General features: G+C 42.7%; 1 protein-coding gene across 2 annotated transcripts in view; it reads right to left on the reverse strand.

Moving 5' to 3' along the window:
• LOC137433718 (neurobeachin-like protein 1) overlaps window positions 1-25,388 on the reverse strand; it is a 330,189-nt gene that overhangs the window by 277,475 nt on the left and 27,326 nt on the right. For both annotated transcript variants that reach the window (XM_078783219.1, XM_078783217.1), the window contains exons 2-4: window positions 21,417-21,508; window positions 1,915-2,076; window positions 948-1,029 (exon numbers count right to left, since the gene is read on the reverse strand). In XM_078783219.1, coding sequence (XP_078639345.1) covers window positions 948-1,029; window positions 1,915-2,076; window positions 21,417-21,508 — 336 coding nt within the window. The remainder of the gene's footprint in view (window positions 1-947; window positions 1,030-1,914; window positions 2,077-21,416; window positions 21,509-25,388) is intronic.

The following is a 25,388-nucleotide window of genomic DNA, read 5'->3' on the forward strand; positions in this document are numbered from 1 at the left end:
CGTGCAAAGTCCTTTCTTAGCACTACTGAGCTGCTCACCACATACAAAGCTGTCATCCGCAGCTTGATGGAGTACTGCGCTACCCTCTGGGCTGATGCGCCTGCCTCACACCTAGCTCGGCTTCACACGGTTGAAACCAAAGCTTTCAGAATCATTGGAATCTCCCGTGATGAAGCAGATTCTGAGGGCCTATCACTCGCTCACCGCAGGCAGGTTTGCTGGTCTTTCTGTCTTCCACCGATTCCTCTCCGGCCTAGCTCCCCCTGATATGTCTGTGCTCTGCACCCCAAATATTCCTGCAGGATGCACAAGATCTACCAGCAACCCTCTTCTGGTGAAACGGCCAAAATCAAGACTCTCTGCTCACCTTCACTCTTTCATTCCTCTTTTCTCCCACCTCTAGAACAAACTCCCTCACTCTCTTCAATCCCACTCCTCCCTCCAGGTGTTTAAAACAGCTGTTCACCACCATCTCTTATCTTCCCCCATCCAAAACCTTGATCTTTTCTATCCCCGTTAAAACACCCCAAATCCGCCTCTTTCAATCTCCAACTTCTTTCCTGAAATTCCTAGTCGTGTTCATTTGCTTTTTATACTGTGTACCCCTCCCTCCTCCCCAGCCCTCTCCCTTCCACAGATCTCTTGATGTCCTTGTTCTCTTCTGTTGATGTGCTTGTGTGTTTCCCCTCTCTCCCCCCCCCCCCCCCCCTCTTGTCTCCCGCTCCCTTCATTTTGTGTTTTGCGTGTCTGTGCATGTTTTCATGTTTAATGTGTTAGCTCTTACACGAGCCTCTGTAAACAAAAAAATTTAAAAAAATAAAAAAGTATTTTAAAAAGGCAACATCCACAATATTTTGTTGTTTTGTGAATGTCATTACTGGTTAAATAAAGTTGATATCGTTCTCTAATACATTAGCTAAGTGTTCTACCCACCAATAAAAACATACCTGCTGGATGCAAAATGTTGCCAGTGTGAAGACATTGTCGACAATAGAACACGATCCGACCTCCTCCACACTGTCGGGGTTCCTGAGGAATACGGGCAATGTTGAAAGATTTTTTTTTTAAAGAAACGAAACATATGCATAACAACAATTTTTAAAAAATCATATTTGCACATGTTAAGATTTGTAAAAAACAAAACAAAATATCAACATTACACAGCGCTATATCGGCAAACTAAAATATGCAATTCGGTGTCTGTCTGTCTGCATCTGTCTGTCTCTGTTTGACTGTGATACATTCGGTCGTTACTGATCCAATCTCAACCAAACTTGACAGGAGGACTAAGGGTCACACGATGGAGGTTGGAGCAACTTAATTTGGCCCCTTCCCAAGGGGATTTTCCACCTTATGTGAAATCCAGCTTAAGGTGTATATCTGTGTTAAGATAGTTAATCATGGCATTTTTCCAAAACCGCTTCTAATAGCAAAATAAATAAGAACACCTATGATAATAGCATAATATTAATGTTATTACAAACATTACCACAAGATAACATCCCGTCTCCCCAAGGGTTTTTATTTTCCGTGGACAAACACCATGTGAACGTAAATACCTTATCGTATTGTTTCATGGGGCAAGCCTATACCAGAAGTAAAAACTATTATAAACCACAAACACATAATTAACACTTAAAACAGTCACTACTGCTGTTTAACACTAACTGAAAGAAATCTGGAGGAATCCCGACATCCTCGAGGCATTATATGCTTATCGTGTCCACCACAGATTAATGGACCAGAGCTTAGATCTACTGTAATCTATATACCCCAGAGAGGATAATAACATGACCCTTCCTGTCACTCCCATAAGGAGTGGGTGTACTAGTATGTAAAACTGATCTTTTCTGTGAAAAGATCAACAAAACAGAGTGTATTCTACTCTGAGTGTTTGCGCCACTGTGCACATACCTGCTGACAATCATGGTGGCTCGGATTAAGGAGAGCGCAAGATAAAGATGTTCATCTTCAGAATCTGCGAGGATCTTCTGTGCACAGTGCTTCAGTTGTACATTCACGACCCCCAAGAAGTCAGTGGGCAGCAAAGCAATGTCAAGCAGACGTGAATGCACTCTGTGGAATTAAGAAGAAATGACATATTACAGGGAAATTGGGCGTCCCATCTGCCAGCATTAGTTGGTGGACGTTAAAGATCCCACGATGTCCTTTGCGAACAATAGGTGAGCTATCACCTGCACCCTGACCAAATTCCAAATTTGTACCCGAACCTCCAGGGAGTCATGCCCCTATGACAACCAAGTCACCCACAGCCACTTGCTGCAGATGAAGAACAATAGGTAATGTCAAGGGAAGATGGAAATCAGGGCCCGGTTGATTGAAGCCCACATCAGCACTATCCTGTGGATAAATCACCTAACCTGCGGATAATATTTATCCACAGGATAGGTTCTGTTGCTCAAAGCCTGGATAACTTTATCTGCGGTATAAATGTTGCCCGGTACACTCGGACACACAAATTACTCGGGGTTACTCACTGGAATAATTTTGCTTTATATTTACCGTTAGTCTGGCCTCACACGCGCCCTCGTGTACAAGCATTCACAAAATCATTGCCAACACTCTTCACTCAAACGTGCTGCCCCACAATTCCTCGCAGCTTACGTGACTTCCGCTCCCAATCCCTGTGGTCCATTGACTCTTGTGGGATTACACTACCTTCCAGTGCGGATTATCATTGTTTTTTGTTTTTTTCCACCACCCGGTTACATAAATTTGGGATTTTTGTCCGTTTAACTTTAGCCTACCTCCTCTGGTCTGGATAACGCCTTATCAGTGGTTAGTGACACGTATGTAGGGTTGTCCAATTCGAAATGACAGACGTCCATCTGTAGGGCAAACGTTGAAAGGAAATTCTGCAAACGTGTTGATCCAGTGTGTCATGTATGGTAATTCCAGCCCTTATCCGGCGGATAACTATCCTAACCTTAATCCAGCCTTTGAACAACTATGGATTATTTGTTGGTTAGTACTCCATCAGATAAAAAAAATATAAACAGAGGATAGCTCTTATACATTACCAGACTTTCTAGCAGCCGTGACCTGTGATAAAACAATTATTGGCTTGTGTCCCGCTTTCAGAGTATTCATGATAAAGAAAGTACCTATACAAGGTAGTCATCTTGTTGGTCTACCTGTTATATTTTGGATATAAATATTTGAACACTATATATCACATATTATTAATGGCGATCTAATAAACAATCCATATGCTTCATGATATCATTATGCATCACGAGTCCATAATGAAGGTTTTGTGACAAATATTCAGGGAACTAAGTTTTAAAGTGTTTTCTAGATCACCGAAACCTGCTGATCAAAATGAGCTGGGGTGACCCTCAAAAGTTTGGAAAAAATCTGATGGCCACCATGAAATTTGGTCATATATGAAGAATGCTGTAACTTTTGAAACAGTGAAGATAGAAAAATAAATATTGGAGTCTATTTTCACTAATTTAGACCAGTTGGGTACAATTTCATCAATAAAATTACAATCAGCAGTTGAGGTCATGCTGTTGTTGTTGTCTAAATGTAATTTATATTCAATCAAAAGTACTTTAGAATGGCCATATTTGACAAAAATCGTTTTCAGTCTTTGTTTTAACAAAAAACAACCAACCAGCAATGTTACCAACATTTTGTTTAAAATAAAACAAAATCAAAACACAAACTATAACGTCAATGTTTTAAGTAGTTCAATGTGGAATGTCTTAATTGTGCTCACTCTCGCTGTCTGAGTCATCACTTCCAGATTCGCTTGTATCAGTCATCATGGTTTCCTGAAAGTACTGATTAGTACTTTGTACGTATAATGTTGACCTCTTGAGGAAGTGCAGCAGATCTATACTGTATTGGCACACATTTTTCATCAACCATTTGCCAACTGTATTGTAGTGGGGACCTATCTGGAACCAAACGTATGCTTCATATGCAATGCGTAGAGCTCGTCATTGTACACACATTGTATCGTAAATATTCTTAGATCATCGACTATACCAGCGGTCGGGAACCTATGGCTCGCGAGCCATATATGGCTCTTCCGGTGACGGCATATGGCTCCCAGACAATTTTGAGTTGAAAAAAAAAAAAAAAAAAAAAATCAGTTTGGAACTGATTTTAAAATACTTGTGATATTTCTTAATAATACTGTGTCATTTTAAAGTAAACAGAAATTAGTTTTGAAGATAAATTTCACGGGTCACGGGTCACCCGTGGGTCGGGTCGGGAACCAATGGCTCGCGAGCATGTCCGCGTCATTGTAAAGGTGAAGAAATCAATTTTATCAGATAGCCAACTAGTTTATCCGCTTCAACCCTTGTAACGGAAAAGATGACGAAAAGAAAAAAGACGATGATTACCGTGCATTCCAGGCTGCGTGGACAGAGGAATTTGCATTTGGTGAGAGAGCAGGATCTGCGGTATGTCTAATATGCAATGATAAAATTGCATCGATGAAACGGTCAAATATAAAGCGGCACTTCGATACGCACCATGCTTCATTTGCATCGAAATATCCAGCGGGGGACAGCAGGAAAAGGGCATGCGAGGAGCTACAGCGGAGAGTGCAGACGAGTCAGCAGCAACTACGTGTGTGGACCAAGCAAGGTGACGGGAATTCCGCTAGCTTTGCGGGTGCTTTGGCAATAGTAAGGAATGGAAAGCCATTCACAGATGGCGAGTATGCCAAAACATTCATGCTTGATGTGGCCAATGAACTGTTTGATGACTTCCCAAATAAAGACAAGATAATCAAACGAATAAAAGACATGCCCCTGTCAGCAAGAATTGTGCACGATCGTAGCATCATGATGGCAAATCAAGTCGAGGAAACACAAATTAAGGACATAAACGCCGGGACATACTTTTCTCTCGCGTTAGATGAGTCAACAGACGTTAGCCATCTATCTCAGTGCAGTATAATTGCCAGGTATGCTGCAGGTGACACACTGCGTGAGGAAAGCTTGGCTGTTTTGCCAATGAAAGGGACAACAAGAGGAGAGGATTTATTCACGTCTTTCATGGAGTTTGCTAACGAAAAAAAACTACCGATGGATAAACTTATTTCTGTCTGTACTGACGGTGCACCCTGTATGTTGGGGAAGAACAAAGGATTTGTAGCGCTTCTCCGTGAACATGAAAAGAGAGCCATCCTAAGTTTTCATTGCATCCTGCACCAGGAGGCGCTTTGCGCTCAGACGTGTGGCCAGGAGCTTGGTGAGGTGATGTCGCTGGTCATTCGAGTGGTCAACTTTATTGTTGCCCGAGCTTTAAATGATCGCCAGTTTAAAGCTCTGTTAGAAGAAGTTGGGAATCATTATCCCGGTCTGCTTTTACACAGCAACGTGCGTTGGTTGTCAAGGGGGAAGGTGCTCAGCCGTTTTGCAGCTTGCCTGAGTGAAATCCGGACTTTTCTTGAAATGAAAGGCGTCAAGCATCCTGAGCTAGACAACACTGACTGGCTCCTGCAGTTTCACTATCTCGTGGACATAACAGGCCATCTGAACCAGCTCAATGTGAAAATGCAAGGTATTGGAAATACAATCTCATCCCTTCAACAAGCAGTGTTTGCATTTGAAAGCAAGCTGGAAGTCTTTCTCAGGGACATTGAAACAGGTCGTCTTCTGCACTTTGAAAGACTGCAACAATTTAGAGATGCATGCTTTGCAAGTGACTCCACTCAACATCTGGATCTCCAGCAGCTAGCTGGCTTTACGTCCAATCTCCTGCAGTCATTCAAAGCACGTTTTGGAGAATTTCGTGCGCGCACTGGTCTTTTCAAGTTCATCACTCATCCACATGAGTGTGCAGTGGACAAAATCGACCTGACATGCATCCCCGGGGTCTCTATCGGAGACTTTGAGCTGGAAGTTGCTGACCAGAAGGCATCAGACATGTGGATGAGTAAGTTCAAGTCACTTAATGGAGAGTTGGAAAGTCTTGCGCGACAGCGAGCAGAGCTGGCGAGGGAACACAAGTGGACAGAAATGAAAAATCTTCAACCTGAAGGCCAGCTGATTCTTAAAACTTGGAACGAGCTTCCTGTGACATACCACACAATGCAGCAGCGTGTGAGTATTGCCGTATTGACCATGTTTGGCTCTACATATGCATGTGAGCAGTCATTCTCGCATATGAGGAACATTAAGACCAACCTACGCTCACGTTTATCTGATGGAAGCCTCAACGCCTGCATGAAGCTCAACCTCACCACGTATGAACCAGACTACAAGGCCATCAGCAAAACCATGCAGCACCAGAAGTCGCATTAAAAGTAAGACATATTTAATTTATTATACGTTAAAAATACTATATGGCTCTCAATGAAATATATTTAGAAATATTTGGCTTTTATGGCTCTCCCAGTCAAAAAGGTTCCTGACCCCTGGACTATACTGTCGAAAACTAGGAGTGTCTGTCCAACAGTTGAAAGACTAAAAATACCCAAAAGACCCTGAAGATCCCAAAGACCCTTAAAGACCCAAAATACCATGAAGACCCAGAATAACCAAAAGACCCTGAAGACCCAAAATATCTAAAAGACCCTAAAGACCACGGAGACCCAAAAGACCACAAAGACCCAAAAGACCATGAAGACACAAAATACCCAAAAGACCCTTAAAAGACCCAGAAGATCCAGAAGACCCAAAATACACAAAATATGCTGAAGACCCTTAAAGACCCTGAAGACCCAAAATACCCTGAAGACCCTCAAAGACCCAAAAATCCCAAAGACCCAAAAGACTCCAATGACCCCAAAGACACAAAAAATCCAAAAGACCCTGGAGACCCATTAGACCCCAAGATCCTGAAGACCACCCAAGACCCTTAAGACCACTTTTACCTTGAAGACTTTCAATGCTTTACACCCCTTTACACCCCCTTTGTCCCTTTAGACCTCAACACCATTTAGACGCATTACACCGTTCAGACCAATTAGACAGCTTTGCACCACTTTGACCTATTTTGATTACAACAATCTCGTGCCTCTGCAGCGACGGGTGGTGAGGAGAGCGTAGCTAGCTGATCTACGTTAGTTTTTTTTTTTTAAGGCTCCACTGGCTAGACAGTTGCATAGGCTTAGCCTATCAAGTATAAAAGTCCTCTATTTCTCCTCTCTTTCAGGGTCATGAGGTTCTGATCCCCCTTCCCCAACCCCCCCCCCCCCCCCCTTCCCCTTTGGATCGGGCCAATTTTTTTGTAGGGCAATCTGCCTCTAATTCCTCACTTAACAATGATGGACATTCCCTTCCTGTTTTTCCATCTCGCACAGATAAGGTTATTTCTGTCCTTATCTATCACTTGTCACTCCTAAGAATGTTGCCAGAACTATACATTCTTTGGATGCCTCAAAAGCCACTGGTCCTGAGGGGATTCTTGTAGTTGTATTGCAAAGGTTTTGCCCTGAACTTGCACCTATTCGTGCCAAACTATATAACATGTGCTTGGCCTATTCAGTGTTTCCCTCCTCATGGACAGTGGTTTGTTGTCCTTGCTGTTAAGGGACAAAATTCTCTGAATACTAATTACCGTCCCATTAGTCTTCTTCCTGTGACTTGTAAAATCTTTATATGCCTTATCAATCCATAAGCTTCTTACTCACCTTCAGGACGATGAAATTCTTGCTGATTGTCAGTATGGCTTTCGCCATTCCAGGTCGAAGGGAAACTTACACATCCTAAATACTATTCATATTAACAGGACCATATATTTTAGGGATGAGACACGTTTAGTATCTTTGGAAATTGCAGAGGCTTTTGAAATGTGTGGCATAAGGGACAACTGTGCAAGCTTCAGTCGTATGGTGTGTCGGGTGAAATGTTCATAACATCCGCTTTCCTTTCTAACCGAAAGGTAAAGGTGGTCCCCTTGATGGTCAATCATCGCCTATTAGCTCTGTAAATTATGGTGTTCTGCAGGGTTCTGTTCTTGGTCCTACTCTTTTTCTGGTATTTATTAATGACTTGTATGATAACATTTCATCCAAGCGCGCCAGGTATGCCGATGATTCCATACTCCACTGTGTATCCCATAATTCAAGTAACACTTCCAGCGAGGTTTGTGCTTCACTAAACAATGATTTGGAGAATGTGTTGAAGTAGGGTCACGATTGGCTGTAACTTTCAATGCCAAGAAGACTAAATTGCTGTATGTCTCGTTTTAGAGACTGGTATTTTCCTCCTGTGCACATTGGTCCTTTGATCTTGCCGGAAGCATCAGACCTGTGCCTGCTTGGTCTTGATATCTTCCCTCTTCTCAGCTGGGAGAAGCATATATATCAGGTATTGCAAAGAGTGCTTCTAGGCGAGTTGGTTGTCTCTAATAAGCCCAGAAATATCTTATCTACCTCTGAATGCTATCCTCTACTTGCATAAGACAACTAAACGCCCCCTTATGGAAACTGTTGCTACATTTTGGGCCGGAGCACCAGCCTATCATCTGTCCTTATTAGCCAGGCTCCAGAATTGTGTAGTCAATTTGAATGGAGTAGAGCTCGGCTCGTCTCCACAAGCACTTTCACATCATAGGTATGCTGTTACTGTAAGTTTGTTTTACAGATACTTTCAGGGTAATTGCTCTACTGCTCTTTCCAACCTGGTACTTTCAGTCAGGGTCTTTGGTTGGGAGACTCGCCTTGCCACCACTTCACACCTACACACTCTGGTTGCCGGTCACATGCTTCCCCACATCTTACGATTAATTTTATTTCAAGAACGATATCAATTTCTACCTACTTCGTCTTTGATTGTTCTTCTTTTCTTCATTTTTCTTTCCTTCTTTAGCCCAACACATGTAGTGGTTCTAAACCTTGTGTGGAGGTAAATTCCATTTAAAAAAAAATTAAAACCAACCATTGTTTGGACAGTTCGCCTGATTCCACCCGCGATTTCTTATTTCAGCTGCCATGTTGGTGCTTACTACTCTGAGAAGCCAAATATGTCTTGGATCTGTCATATTCAAATCTCTAAGTTTTCCCATAATTGTAAATATACCAAAGCTACACCAGCCTATAATAATACAGGAAGTAATCTATGGCATTCACCATGCTACACGACAACTTTTAAAACCTCAATCGAATTACCGATATATACTTAAACAGTACAATGCAATACAAATCACCTTCTTCTGGAATTATTTTGTGTTCTTCAGTGCTATTTTGAACACAGCATGGGGTAATGTATTTATGAACTCTCTAGTTATCTATTTAATTGTCTATCTATCCAATGATCTATTTGTTCAAATTCAGTTATGTAGAGATTGGAGAAGGCTTCATCCCAAAGCCTTAGGTGCGGGGCCCTAGGCCACAGCATAACTGGCATTTTCAATACCACATTTTCAACATTTTCAATACCACCCCTACTCCCTGTCTATTAACACCCTCTCACCTATCTAATACCACCCCTCACCCTCTATCTATTGCCACCCTCTCCCCTATCGATTGCCACCCCTCTGTCCATGTCCATTACCACCCCGCTCCCCCTTATCTATTACCACCCTCAGATCATTCTCCTGTATTGCATGCTCCAAGACTGCCCCTTGCCTCAAGTAATCTCTATTTTTACTACTAGCAACGGTACCCGCCCTATGGGCGGGGCTTCAATTGGGAGGCCCAAATGAAAAGGCAAAATATCAGAAATGGAAGGCTTTTTTATTTTAAACGATTTACAGTCAAATTGAAAAAGTAAGCACACCCCATGTAAAGTTTTGACTTTTTCAACATATTTCAACATACAGCTATTTGATCTTCATTTCAATAATATTGATAGATAAAGGTGATATAATATAACAAATATCATGAAACATTTACATTTTGTAGTCCATTGTATAATTTAAACAAACATAAATGCAAATTTCACATGTGGAAAAAGTAAGTACACCCTTGGCTCTAATAGGTAGTATTGCCCCCTTTGGCAGAAACAACCTCAAGTAGGTGTTTCTTATAACTGTCTACCAGTCTCTGATATCGACTGGGAGAAATTTTTGCCCACTCCTCCATGCAGAATTCTTTCAGCTGTACGATGTTTGAGGGGTTTCTTGCATGCACAGCTCGTTTCAAATCCCCCCACAACTTCTCGATGGGATTTAGATCTGGGCTTTGACTTGGCCATTCCAGAACCCTCCATTTCTTTCTTTTCAGCCATTCCTTGGTGTATTTACTGGTATGTTTAGGGTCATTGTCATGTTGCAAGGTCCACCTTCGGTTGAGCTTCAACTTTCTGACAGATGGCCTCACATTATCCTCAAGCACCCTCTGGTACAATGAAGAATTCATAGTGGATTATATGATGTTGAGCTGCCCAGGCCCTGATGCAGCAAAGCTGCCCCAAACCATAATATTTCCACAACCGTGCTTTACAGTTGGTATCAGGTTCTTGTGGTCAAATGGTGTCTTTGGTTTTCGCCAAACATGTCTTCTGGTACTGTGGCCAAATAGCTCTACCTTTGACTCATCTGTCCAGAGCACATTGTTCCAGAAGTGCTGGTCTTTGCCTAGGTGTTTATTGGCAAACGTTGGTCTTGCCCTGATGTTCTTTCTGGACAGCAAAGGTTTCCTCCTTGCACACGTCCCATGTAGATCAAATTTGTGCAGCCTCTTTCTAATGGTAGACTCGTGCACTTTGACATCAACAGTAGCAAGAGCTACCTGTTGGTCCTGTGATGACATTCCGGGGTTCTTAGAGACTTCTTTCAGCATCTTGCGGTCTGCTCTCGGGCTGAACTTGCTGGTGCAGCCTGGCCTGAACAAGTTGGCAGTTGTTTGGAATCTTCTCCACTTGTAGATGATCTTCCGGACAGTCGAATGATTGATTTTAAATTCCTTCGCAAACTCCTAGGCATCTATAACCTTCTTTCTGAAGGCCTCAGAGAGCTCTTTTGATCTTGGCATGGTGACGCCGCACATTTCAACAACAAAGAGCAAACCAAACTAAATGTCTGAGGTTTAAATAAGACAGGTTCCTCCAAGATCCTCTCTAACAATGTTATAATCATTTGCACCTGAGCTGGTGCACCTGATTCTAATTTTAGGTATTTGAAGTAGTGATAAATGTAGGGGTGTACTTACTTTTTCCACATGCGAAATTTGCATTTATGTTTATTTAAATTATACAATGGACTACAAAATGTAAATGTTTCATGATATTTGTTATATTATATCACCTTTATCTGTCAATATTGTTGAAATGAAGATCAAATAGCTGTATGTTGAAATATGTTGAAAAAGTCAAAACTTCACATGGGGTGTACTTACTTTTTCACGTGACTGTATCTTACTATAATTCACCAAATGTCCGTCCGTCTGTCTGTCTGTCCGTTCGCAGGTACCGCAAAAACGGCTGAACCGATCGCAACAATATTTTGGGTGGGTAATCCTAGGACCCCCTGGAGTAAAATAGGCTATATTGTTTTTCCAATTTTTCCAATTTTCCAATTTTCCAGTTTTTCCAAACGCGATGGAATAATATTTACTGATATGAACAGTGATGTGGCTTTTGTTGAAATTCTACGAACCAGGAGAGAGTAGATCGACTCCTGATGAACTCTTCCTGTATAAACGTGCGGCTCCGAAGTAACACGGCAGCGTATGCAAAGCGACTGAGAAACACGTGTAGCGGCCGCTTCCGTGTTACAGATTCGGCGTGCACTCTTCACACATAAACGTGTGACTGAGAAAGACGTGCAGCGGCCGCTTCCGTTTCGCAGAATTCAATCTTTTTTCAAAATGGACGCCATGTACTGTTTAGATTTTGATGATTTGCGTGATATGATTCAACGGAGGTTTATATGAATCGTTTAAAATAAAAAAAGGCTCCAATTTCTGATATTTTGCCTTTTCATTTGGGCTTCCCAATTGAAACCCCACCCATAGGGCGGGTCCCGTTGCTCGTAGCAATAATAACAAATTTGTCTTCACTGTCCTAATATATAAGGAAGGCACGGTACATCAGTTACTTTTCAGCACAATTCACAGCCAACTCAATAGCTGTAGTGTAGGTGGGGGAGTGTTGTCAGCCAGTAACCAGATTCTGTAGTTACTTGCACTGCACATAACATAAAATGTGGTTAAAATTCAAATGTGCAAATCAAAGTACATAATTATGTTAATTGTCAGTGTGTTATCAAAATTTCAATGAACAAAAACAGATTTTACAATATTATTTTTTGTTATGTCCTGTGGTCACAAGAATAGCAAATACAACAACAACAGGCATTTTAAGGCCATTTTCCCTGCAAGAGCGGGGGTTAGCCTTGCGGTCCCCATGACAATGTTCTCCATTTTGACAATGATAATGTTCTTCATTTACAAGAATAGCAAATGAAAGCGAATAATTTAAAAAAAAAAAATTTTAAACAACGTGCAAATAAACTCTCAGTTCCTGACTGGCTGTATGATGACCGGTTTGTAAAACCAAAGGAAGGCTAAGCCCCTCCCCTCACACCCTCCACTTGGTGCCAAATAAAAAAACATAAGGAAGGTGGGGAGAAGTAACCAGATGGTGTTTCACCTAATCACTCAACCATCCACTTCCTACAACCAAAAGATAAGACCATAGTGCCTTTTGGGCTGGTTGTTTGCACTGGCCTTGGAAAATTTATTGCAACAACATTAGCCTGGAGAAATCTGTTGATACGAATGTGTGAAGCGGTGCTTGCAGTGTGGGGGAGAGAGGAAAAGGAGGAGGTGTGGTAGTTTGTTGCTGTCATACTTTCAGTTACACAGTCAGAAACAAGATTCCAAGTACTGGGATTGGGTATTTTGGCTCCCACGACAATAACAGCAAAGAAATTAAGAGGGTGGATAACTCCAAAACATGGTTTATTTAACTACAAAACAGATAGCAATAAGCAAACAAATGCCCAAGGAAGAAAATACCACAAACGTGCTAATTTAAGATTTTGCCTGGCAACGTACAAAACAATGATTTACAAAAGGGATTTTCAGAATGATAGAGGCTCCAAAACATGTTTGTTAAATTGTAACCCACGTCCTCAAAATAGCATCAAAAGCATGTAGGTTCAAAACTCACCTTGGGCTAAACCTGCAATACCAACTCGGTAAGCACAGATTAGACACATAATTTACAATAGGACATTTAAAAGACAAGTTTAAAACTCACAGGTAGCTGAGTCAACATATGGAAAAAATGGGCTGAATGTAAAAAGATTGCAACAAAAGATTTTTTTATTGTTTTTGGTTTGTTGGTCATACTCTTGCACAAAAAAAGTCTATAGAAATCCGCCCCCCGGAAAGTTGTCATTTCCAAGATGGCGTCCAACATGGCCGGCAATTCCCTAAAATGGTTATGTCATTTACTATTTACCCTGGAGTGATGATTTTGGTGTGTATATCTAGGTTTTGGGGGTCAGGTAATCCCGTAAAACCAGTTAACGTACGATTGAGTAATCAGGTATTATCCCATACATTGCGAATCGTGCCCGTTTACAATAATATCTCACCTTCAACTATTCATCTAGTCTAAAATATGTAAATCTGCTCAGGTAATCTGATGAGTAGATGATCCTTGTTATTTCAATCTGATAAATATTCCTTTTGTTGCTCTTTCAGATCTTCAAGGTGATCAGCAGCAGTGATGTTCAGAAAGTTTGTCCGCTTTGTCGTAAGGACATTGGAAAAAAAGACATCGTTGTCATGTGTGAAAAAGGTGCAACTGGTATCAATGCAGCAAGTAATGTTTGGACAAATACTTGAACAATTTGGTCCTCACTGATCTAATGAATCGAGATCCAGAGTTCAAATCGTTGGTTCATGAGACTGAAGAACAGTATATGCATCATTGTTGTCAGGTGAAGCTGTCAATGAGGATGTTGGAAAATCGGAAACTGTCCTGGGATTGAACAAGCACTCTCTGCTGAAAAGTCCCATCTGTCGTCTGTTTCAAAGACAAGCCAACTGTGGCTATGTTATCAGAAAGTGCTGCGAGTTGCGTGCAATTTGATTAGAGCTGATCGCAATGGGTCATGGTGTATGCATCTCTGTGCTGTGCATGACATGCTACCAATATTCGCTGCCATGGGACATTACCTGAGGTCAGCATACTTATTCCTACAGAATATGAATCAACTTGGCGACAAACACACATCAATTCTGGAGAGGTTTGAATAAGGACACCATGTCATTCATCAAAGCGATCAGATTTGGGCTGGCCTTGGATCGGACTTGGTCAATGAACAAACACTCATGAGATCCCTCAAAAGGGTGGGAGGTCTCACAAGGGGCAGTGGAATGACAGAGGAGCAACGTGCCATTTGGACAAAGTCATCCCCAATATCCTCCGAGTACAATAGTGTTATGCAAGAACTAACCAATCTCTCATGCACTACGAATGAACAACATAATGAGGCCACAGGGACTTGTCTGATCTTGAAAGGATACATTCTAAGCTGGTGACCTGCTCTCTCCATTCTCTCCAGATCCATTTCTAAGAAGCATCATCACTGGTGTTGTGGCTAAGGATGATGTTAATACACAGAAGTCAGAAAACAGGGGGAATAAGATCATTGAAAAAATGGTAGGCCAGCAGGTATACTTGTACTCATATAAACAAGAGGGCAAAGTAAAGACTCGAGGGGATGAATCGGCTGTCAAAGTTGGGAGTGAGAGGACCATTGACCCCCGTTGTGTCACAAAATGAAGACCTTTCACTGAAATATGTTCTCAGCTATGAGCTAAGTACATTCCCTCCTGCTCTGTTAGAAGCAAAACACATCTTTTGCAAAGCAGACAATCCACAGCTTGCTGGTGCTATAGCAGATCATGTGAATTCTTCTGATTTCCACAAATCCACAAGAGCACAATTCCCATCACTGATCAATACATCCTAGATGGAGGCTCTCAAATCCACCGTGTGCCTTGGAAAAGTGGAGACACTTATGGGGCCATTGTGCAATCATACAGGGATTTCACGGTTCGGCATTATGGGAAAGCTACTGTTATCTTTGATGGTTACGATGTAGCACCAACCATTAAGGACAATAATCACCTAAGCGAGAAGTGATAATGCGCACCCAGTCATCAAAGTCACATCCAATTCCGAATTCATGGGAAAGAAAGAAAAGTTTCTTGTCAGGGCTGGGAAGAAACAATCATTGATACACCTGATCAGTGAAAAGCTAGCAGCGAGTGGATGTGAAGTCATAAATGCAACTGGTGATGCTGATGTGGATATCATAACTACAGCAATACATGCTGCAAATTGCCGTTCCACAACTCTGATTGGGAGGACACAGCCCCGTCACTTTGTCCTCTTACTACAACATGCAACTCCGGCTGACAAAGATCCTTATTTCCGCTCGGATAACCAGTCGAAGTCCAAAATTCGTCTTTACCACATAAACATCCTGAAAAAGCATTTGGGCAGTAAAGTGTGTGGTCAAATGCCATTTATTCACGCATTCACAGGATGTGACAGTACGTCTAGGATATTGGAATCAGGGGAAAAAACGTTTTCCAGAAGCTTGTAAAAGGTGACTCCACATTGAACACCTGCACATACGCATTCAGTAAACTGAACCAGACATGCACCAGGATTGAGGAATTAGGCACGGGGGCTATGGTTACCCTCTTTGCTGGTAAACTATCAGATTCACTCGCATCACATCACTTTTTTTGGTGTTTGTCCCGCTCCATCCCCTCCCTTACCTCAAACGGCTACACAGCTGACTCCGCACGTGCAAAAGCTGAATGCCTCAACTCTGTGTTTGCCTCAAAATCTTGTGTCCCATACCCGTCTCTCTCTGTACAACCTTACCCATTCGTACCTAGCTGCTCCTGGACTCTGTGTCCTTCTTTCCCGACAAGGTGGAGAAGTTTGTGTCAAACCTCAATTCCGATTCTGCAACTGGACCAGACGGCATCAGCCCACGGGTCCCAAAACTCCTGATCTGCCGCTCTATCTCACCCTCTCTGTTTTCTTCACCCTCTATTTTGCTCAAGGTCATCTGCCATCATCTTGGAAATCAGCCAACATTACCGCTTTACATAAGAAAGGTGCAAAAACAGATCCTTGCAACTACAAACCAATCAGCTTGCTCCCAATTATCAGCAAAGTTATGGAATCCATCATTGCTTCGGATATCAAATCCTTCCTCTTCTTCAATGGCTTGATCTCTGATCATCAATTTGGTTTCAGACCAGGTCATTCTACTCTGGACATGCTGCTTCTGCTGTCTCAACAATGGATGTAGGTCCTCAATGCAAAACAGGAAATCAGAGCTGTCTCCCTTGACATATCACGTGCCTTCGATACGGTCTGGCACCCTGCCCTGCTCACCAAACTCTCCTCTTATGGTATCCACGGTAACATCCACACATGGCTTGTGGACTTCCTCACCGGTCACAGTCAACGTGTGGCCCTGAATGGAATTCTCTCATCTCCCCTTCCTGTTCAGGCTGGAGTTCCTCAAGGCAGTGCTCTGGGCCCTGTGTTTTTCTGGTCTTCAGCAATGATCTCTCCGACTCCCTGGAAATCCTCTCTATCTCTTTGCTGATGACTCCACTCTCTGCGGCTCCATATCTCAACCCTCAGATTGGCAGGCACCAGCCTCCTCACTCTCTGCAGACCTGGACAAAATTACAAACTGGTCGGCCTATGTGGGCAGGCATTGCGGCGTCAACGAATCCACCGTTCGCTACATACGGAAGAAGGAGAAGGCGATTTGTGAGAGTTTCAGCGAAGGCTGCACTGAGTACGAAGGTGGTCACCCATGTCCGGAATGTCCACATGGAAAGGATGGAGAAGACTTTCAGCATATGGATCGAGGACAACACGCAGACGAGGGACTTCATGCTGAAAACCATGATGCTAAACCGTTCCCTAAACCCGCTCACCGAGGATGAGTTGGAGGCCATTCCAAAGGTATCCGAGGAGGAGGAGGCAGGCAGTGATGAGAAAGAGGTGCCGAGGTCCAACCTCACAGTCCAGTTCCTGAGAGTTGCTGCAGGACACGCGGGCTATTGCTGACAGGTTGCAAGATGCTGACCCAATCGTGGAGAGGTACCTCAAGTTCAAGAGGGGCTTGGATGATGTACTGCTCCCGTCCAAAGAGCAACATCAAAATGTTGGACAATCTGTCAGGCAGCTCCCCATCACCCATTTCTTCAGCACTGCTTCCTCCACCTCAAGACCATCAACACCCTCTCCTGCCGCCCTCTCAGCATCCTCACCAGCATTCTCACCAGCGTCCTCACCAGCATCTTCACCAGCATCTTCACCAGCATTCTCACCAGCATCCTCACCTTCTCCTACCTCTCCTGTCTCTCCATTAGTGCCCGATTTTGCTGCACCCTCATTTGGGTCGCCCTCAAAGTTCGAGGAATTCATGGGATTTTAATTCATCACCATCATCATCATCACAATCAGCACCATCATCATCATCATCATCATCATCATTTGAAAGTTGCATGTGTTTGTAAAATAAAAAATTTAAATGATGGTATGTTTTTTTTACTTTCACGGTACGGTATGGTTAAGCACTTTTAATAAACTGTAAGCGCATTCCTTCAAAAAATTGGAAATGGTACCTGGTGTTGTCGTATTTTTTTTTTGTACACATTTTTTTGTGAAACTGTAATCATGTGCATTTGCAGTCGCAAACATTTCAAACTTTAAAAATGTTCCTCTATGAATCAGGAACCGCCGGGAACCTATAACCTATCCCCCTTTTCCCCATTGAAACAATGCCGCGGCATACATTTGCAAATTTTCGTCGACATTCGCAGGTTTTGTCTCACCATTTCCAGGACTTTCATCCACCTTCATGGATTATCGTCGACATTCTCGGGATTTGCGTCACCATTCGCAGATTTTGCCTCGCCATTCGCGGTTTGTTCCTCTCTATTCGCAGATTGTCGTGCCTCGGGAACCTATCCCCCCTTTTTTCATTGAAACAGTGCCCCCCTATTTGCGGTTTCCAAATTCGTGGGATTTTCCAGGAACATATTCCAGGAATTCCAGGGGTCACACGGGATACACAGTTCCTTCCATAAGTATTGGAACAGTGTAGATAAATTTGTTATTATTGCTATATACTCAAGAAATCTGGATTTGAGCTTAAAAGATGAATAAGAGGTAAGAGTACAGAAGGTCAGCTTTTTTTTTTTTTTTTTTTTTTTGTATACAAGATCGAGGCTCGTGAAAGAGCTAACATTAATCACACAAAAAGACAAACCGACACACAAAACACAAAAAACAAGGGGAGCGGCAGACAAGATGGGGAGAGAGGGGGAAGGACACAAAAGAGAGGGGGAAGAGGGGGAAGGACACAAACACAACATTTGAGAGCAGGGACATCGGGAGGACTTGGGGGGAGGTGGGAGAGGAATAAAACATATGAACACTGCAAGGACTCTGGGGTGAATTACCGGGGGTAGAAAAGATCAAGGTTTTCGATGGGGGAAGATAAGAGATGGTGGTGAACAGCTGTTTTAAAGACCTGGAGGGAGGAATGGGATTGAAGGGAGTGGGGGAGTTTGTTCCAGAGGCGGGAGAAAAGGGGAATGAAAGAGTGAAGGTGAGCAGAGAGCCTAGACCTTGGCAGTTTAACCATAAGAGGGTTGCAGGCAGATCTTGTGCGACCTGAAGGAATATTGGGGGGACAGAGCACAGAGAGAGCTGGGGGAGCAAGGCCGGAGAGGAGTCGGTAGAAGACAGAAAGACCACCAACCTGCCTGCGGTGAGTGAGTGAAAGGCCCTCGGTGTTGACTACATCGTTGAACAATAACACTTTTGATGTTCAGCCCCCCCATTTTAGATAAGCATAAGTATTGGAACAGATTAACTTAAAGTAAGTTAAAGTAGTGTAATAGTTAGTATTTGGTTACATATCCCTTACATGCAATAACTGTATCGAGCCTGTGACCCATCGATAATCACCAAACTATTGGTATCTTCCTTTGAGATGCTTTGCCAAGACTTTATTGCAGCCATTTTCGTTGTTGTTTGTTTTGGGGGATTTCTGACTTTACTCTCCTCTTCAGTAATTTAAATCCATGCTCCATTGGATTTAAATCAAGAGATTGACTTGGCCAATCTGTAACCTTCCACTTTGACCCCCTGATGAACCCCTTGGGCAGTGTGTTTTGGGTCATTGTCTTGCTGTATGGTGAAGCATCGCCCAATGAGTTTGGAGGCATTTACTTGTACATAGGCAGGCTAAATGTTTCTGTACCCTTCTGAATTCATTCTGCTGCTGCCATCATTAGTTACATATTAATCAATAAAGATGAGTGAGCCAGTGCCAGAGGCAGCCATGCTAGCCCAAGCCATGACACTACCTCCACCATGCTTCACATATGAGGTAGTATGGTTTTGATCAAATGCAGTTCCTTTCTTTCTCCACACTTTTGCCTTTCCATCACTTTGGTAAAGGTTTATCTTGATCTCTGTGCATAAAACTTTGTTCCAGAACCCAACTGGCTCACCTCTGTACTTCTTGGCAAATTATAATCTTTCCTTTATATTTTTGGTGTTGATGAGAGGTTCGCATCGTGTTCTGCTGTCAAAGTCTTCTGCGAATAGGAGATTGTGATACTTTCATTCCTGCACTCTGAAGGTTGTTGGTGATGTCACTGACAGGTATTATAGGGTTTTACTTCTCAGCCCTGGCAATCTTTCCATCATCAACTGCAGTTGTTTTCCTTGGCCGACCTGATCATTGTCTATTGCTAAGTACAATAATGGTTTCTTTATTTTTCAAGCAAACTTGTTGCTTCCAAATCCAAATCCAAATTGTTGTATTTGCTTTGCCCAATTTTTTTGCTCTGGTTCTAATTAAATTATTCTGTTATTTCAGCTTCCAAATTGCTTGCTATTCTTTCATTGACAGTTCTCTAGTCTTCATGTTGGTTTATACCTACTGACTCCAAAGTCAGACTCCCAAGGGAAAAGCAAACGCTAAAACGAATACTAGACATTCACAGCTCTTTTACGTGTGAACAATCAATGCAACAAGAAACACCTGAGCACCAAGAAACACCTGTCAGTCATTTGTTCCAATATTTAGGCTTACCTAAATGGGGGGACTGAACATAAAAATGCTATTGTTATACAATGGTTAAACATGCATGCATAGAAATACCAATAAATAATGCCTCATATTCATCTTTTGATCTCAAATCCAAATTTCGTGAGAACAATACTAACATTAATTATGGAACAATACTAACAAATTTGACTTCACTCCTCCAATACTTGTGGAGGGCACTGTGTATGTGAAACTTAACTTGGGTTCAAAGCACCTTGAGCCAAATGTTTCGATGGGAATGCTAAACAATCCAGTCACACCCAATGAAAATCACATAATTTAAACCCATGAATATTTTACGATACAATTTTGGCAAAAGTAAACAATTTTAACCACTTAATTGGATCAAATTCTTTCAGTAAATTTTTACGGAGTAGCCTAAAGGGCAACGCCGTCTAGAACAGTGTTTGTCCGTCCGTCTGTATGAATGTCTTCTCAAACGTATACCAATCAGAGCTGAGGATCTGGTCACATAGACCCTTTTTGTGTGATCTGGTCATCCCCTTTTTGTGTGATTAATGTTAGCTCTTTCACGAGCCTCGATCTTGTATACAACATGGCAGGGTGATGTGATTACGTCTGATGTCATTACGGCAGTACGGCGGCCGACTCCGCACACCGCCATTTTGATTCCAATTTCGTTCAGGCCGAACATATCGTCGAACCTGTCATATATCACAATCGCCATGCTCTACCTTCACGTTTTTCATTCAGTGTGAAACACAAACAAACCGATTGTAAAAATGACCATCAAATATCGAAAGCATCGGTGTTACGGGTCTTCCAACAATATGGTACGTATAGGCCTTGGGCTTCATGCCTCACCTTCGGACCACTTCAGACAAATTAAGCCCAGGTTTCTTAATGCAGTAGTGTATCATTTCAGTTGTATCGTTTTTGTAATAATAATAATAACAATAATAATATAGTAAATATAACCATAACACTCTAATCCCAATGTTGTGAATGGAAAGTTGATGTATTGAAGCGGTGTATGGTTCATGAATCAATGATAAGCGGTGTAACCGCGGAAGTAAGGAATTGGCCTCTGTTTTTTTAATAGTAATATCATTTTCGTAATAATGATAACGTAACATTAATATTATAGTAAATGTAATCCCAACACTAATCCCTTCGTAGTGACTGAAAAGTTACTAGAGGTTAAAATATATCTTCTATTTATTAAAGTAGCGGCAGTTTTGTGTCCGGCCATCACGCTACTTCATTTGTTTTTTCTTTCTTTCATTTTTAGCAGGTGAAAAATAAGAGGTGTGCTGCAAGTAGCATCATGGGTCATGCTTTCCGGGTGCCATGAACACCCATTCAAGCAATATTAATTGCTAAAAGTCACTCACCGGCTGGAGTAGATATCTGGGCTCAACGTCATGCCTTGCTCATGTGTGCTGATAAAGATATCCAGCCACTGTCTGAGGTAAGACTGGTTTTTCTGTAAAACAAACGTAAAGAAAATAATTGCATCATCACCAACATAAAGCAACTCCAATATGAATTGTGTTTATTGCAAGATGAACTAGAACAGCACATAGTAGGGCACATACCTCTGCCAAGCTGAACAGTTTATGTTTTGCATCCCGCTGATAGGCCGGATCTGGATCCAGACCTGAAACCAAATCTAATCGGCTTGTGCTCATCACCTAACCAACTCGTACACCAAAGTTTGTCATAATTCGTCCACAACTATTTGAAATATCATGAGATATACACTGCCTTCAAAAAGTATTCACACCCCTTGACTTTTTTCACAACTTGTGTTACAGCCTGAATTTAAAATGGATTAAATTGAGATTTTCTTTTGTCACTGATATGCACATAATACCCCATAATGTCAAAGTGGAATTTTTTTTATAGATATTTTTACAAACTAATATAAAATGGAAAGCTGAAATGTCTCGAGTCAATAAGTATTCAACCCCTTTGCTATTACTCTCAAAAATGAGCTCAGATGCATCCAATTTCCATGGATCATCCTTGAGATGTCCCTACAACTTGATTGGAGTTCACCAACGGCCAACTCAATTGATTGGACATGATTTAGAAAGAAACATGTCCAACTGTTGACATATGATGTGCTATATGATGATGTCCAACTGTTGACAGCGACATAATTGGAAAATGTTTTCAGTGGCTATAAAGAAATGCTTTCTGAAAAAAGAAGAAACCAGTGCAGAATACTCTAATCAGCTTCTGCCAGAATGTTGAAAGGCCTCAAGCTGATAAACTTACACCATCAACATCCTCAACTTATTTTGCAACATCAACACCAACTCCATCACCAAGAAGTGCAAAGAATATGCAAGCATATCCTCTCATAGAGTTGTCAGACATGGAGGAAGAGACAGACAACCCTGAGCCTCTGTCTGACTAATTATCAACACCGTGCATCCCCACACCACGGTACGATGGACGAGAGGTATGCACAATCACTCTAAACCTTCTCGCCTGAGTTTGAATCGCAACCAAGCTGTAAACTGCCATCCTGGCATTTCACAGGCAGAGTGATTAATCAATGTGCATGCCGTCCCACAGATGGACGTTACACTGGGCGTCACATCTGCAAGAATAAGTTGGTGGACATTAAATATCCCTTCGCAGTTTCCTTCACAAAGAGTAGTGGAGTTATTCCCAGCATCCTGGACAAATTCCAAATTCCTGCTCTAACCTACAGGGGCACTGCAACAGCAGCAATGCCACACCCTCAGTCAATAATGCTACTCACAACCTTCGGCTGCACAGGATACAAGACGACGACAGGACCCCTATGTATAGTATTTTATCGTAATAATATTTCAATTCATTTATTCAGAAAAAATTCCACAATTTTTTTTGTCAGCAACACATTTCCCCTTTAATGCATTAAGTCAATGGGATTTTGAAGTTCGATTTACATTATTTCAATTCAACTGTTTCCCAGGATCACATGCATGACATAAATCGAGATTGTCTGTATATAGATAGATGAGTGTGCAGATATGCACATTTGTGTATGTATATGTTCGTGTGCACGTGTGTGTGGTCATGAAGCATAACATAACATTCTCTTTGTAAATTCCCCCTCCCCCCTCACCTTTCTCTCTTTTTCTCCCCCTCTCCACCTCCCCATCATCCCCCCTCCTCCCCCCGCCTCCTCTCAGTCTCTTTCACCTACCAATAAAGTGCATTCACCTCCCAATAAAGTGCAGCACTACCTCTTTCTCTTTCTCTCGCTCCCATTCCCTCCTCAAACTCCTCCCTACTGGAGGGTATCATGACATGTGGTAAGGTCTCACTCTCACCCCCCCCCCCTTCTTCCTCTTCCTCTTCCTCTCTCTCTCTCTCTCTCTCTCTCTGTCTCTCTTTCTCCCTCCCCTCCATACCTATCCCCCCCAATTTTAGTATTCCCGGGTGGTATTTGCTAGTATTACATGTAAATAAACTAAGCAGATGAGTCAGTTCAGGCCAATAGTATTATTGGACATGGATGGGAAGATCTTCATCGGGGGATTTGCTCAACTTTCAGCCTATATCAAACGGAATGGTTTTGTACATGACTCGGTTCAGAAGGAAGGTTGTTCACGGTTACCAGAATATAGAGCACCCAGCCAGGAATGGAATACTTTGCAGGAGGTCGAGAGTAGGAGGAATACCGTGACAGTGGGACACCTGGACTTGGCAAATGTTTTCAGGTCGGTGTCACATGCCCTCATCTCATATGTCATGGAAATATTTTGGTTGCTGGAAAGACTTAGGGACTATTTGGTGACATATTGTGATGAGTTATAAATGTGGTTCACGAGAAAAGTCTTTCACAAAAAATTGGAAAAGGTTGGAGGTGGCTTTTCCAATAGGGTGTGACATATCCTCAATCCTGCATGTTCATGCTAGTTATTTTGTATACAAGATCGAGGCTCGTGAAAGAGCTAACATTAATCACACAGAAAGACAAACCGACACATAAAACATATAACAAAGGGAGCGGTAGACAAGATGGGGAGAGAGGGGGAAGGACACAGAAGCAACATTTGAGAGCAGGGACATCGAGAGATCTGTGGGAGGGAGAGGGCTTTGAGGAGCGTGGGCATGGGAAGGGGAGGGGGGTGGGAGAGGTATAAAACATATGGACACTGCAAGGACTTCCAGGAAAGAAGTTGGAATTTCAAAAAAAGTGGATCTGGGGTGAATTAGCGGGGGTAGAAAAGATCAAGGTTTTGGATGGGGGAAGATAAGAGAGGGTGGTGAACAGCTGTTTTAAAGACCTGGAGGGAGGAGTGGGATTGAAGGGAGTGAGGGGGTTTGTTCCAGAGGCGGGAGAAAAGAGGAATGAAAGAGTGAAGGTGAGCAGAGAGCCTAGATTTTGGCAATTTAACCATAAGAGGGTTGCTGGCAGATCTTGTGCGACCTGTAGGAATATTTGGGGGACAAAGCACAGAGAGAGCTGGGGGAGCAAGGCCGGAGAGGAGTCGGTAGAAGACAGGAAGACCACCTACCTGCCTGCGGTGAGTGAGTGAAAGGCCCTTGGAGTTAGCTTCATCGCGGGAGATTCCAATGATTCTGAAAGCTTTGGTTTCAACAGCGTGAAGCCGAGCTACGTGCGAGGCAGGAGCACCGATCCAGAGGGGAGAGCAGTATTCCATTGAGCTGCAGATGAAAGCCTTGTATGTGGTGAGGAGCTCAGGTGTGCCAAGGAAGGACTTCGCACGATGGAGGATGCCCAGTCGGCGACTGGCTTTGGAGGCCAGCTTGGAAATGTGGTTTTCCCAAGAAAGATCATGGCAGATAGTGAGACCCAAAAGCTTGAGCGACAGAACTTCTTGGAGAGGATTGTTGAGAAAGTAGATGGGAGGGTTGTCCAGTCGACCTTTTTGGAGAGGCATAGTAAGAGTGTGAGATTTGTCAGGATTGAAAGACATGTTCCACTTGTTTGACTAGCCTGTGATTTTGTCCAGGTCTTCAGAGAGTGAGGAGGCTGCAGACTGCCGATCTGAGGGAAGAGGATTGGAGCGGCAGAGAGTGGAGTCATCAGCAAAGAGATAGAGAGGATTTTCCAGAGAGTCGGAGAGATCATTGATAAAGACCAGAAAAAGCACAGGGCCCAGAACACTGCCTTAGGGAACTCCAGCCTGAAGAGGAAGGGGAGATGAAAGAAATCCATTCAGGGCCACACGTTGACTACAACCAGAGAGGAAGTCCACAAGCCATGCGTGGAGATTTCCATGGATACCTTAGGAGGAGAGTTTGGTGAGCAGAGCTGGGTTCCAGACCGTATCGAAGGCACGTGATATGTCAAGGGAGACAGCTCTGATTTCCTGTTTGGCATTGAGGACCTCCAT

The sequence above is a fragment of the Myxine glutinosa genome, chromosome 1 (assembly GCF_964187855.1).
Source record: "Myxine glutinosa chromosome 1, kmMyxGlut1.1, whole genome shotgun sequence".
Lineage (NCBI taxonomy): Eukaryota > Metazoa > Chordata > Myxini > Myxiniformes > Myxinidae > Myxine > Myxine glutinosa.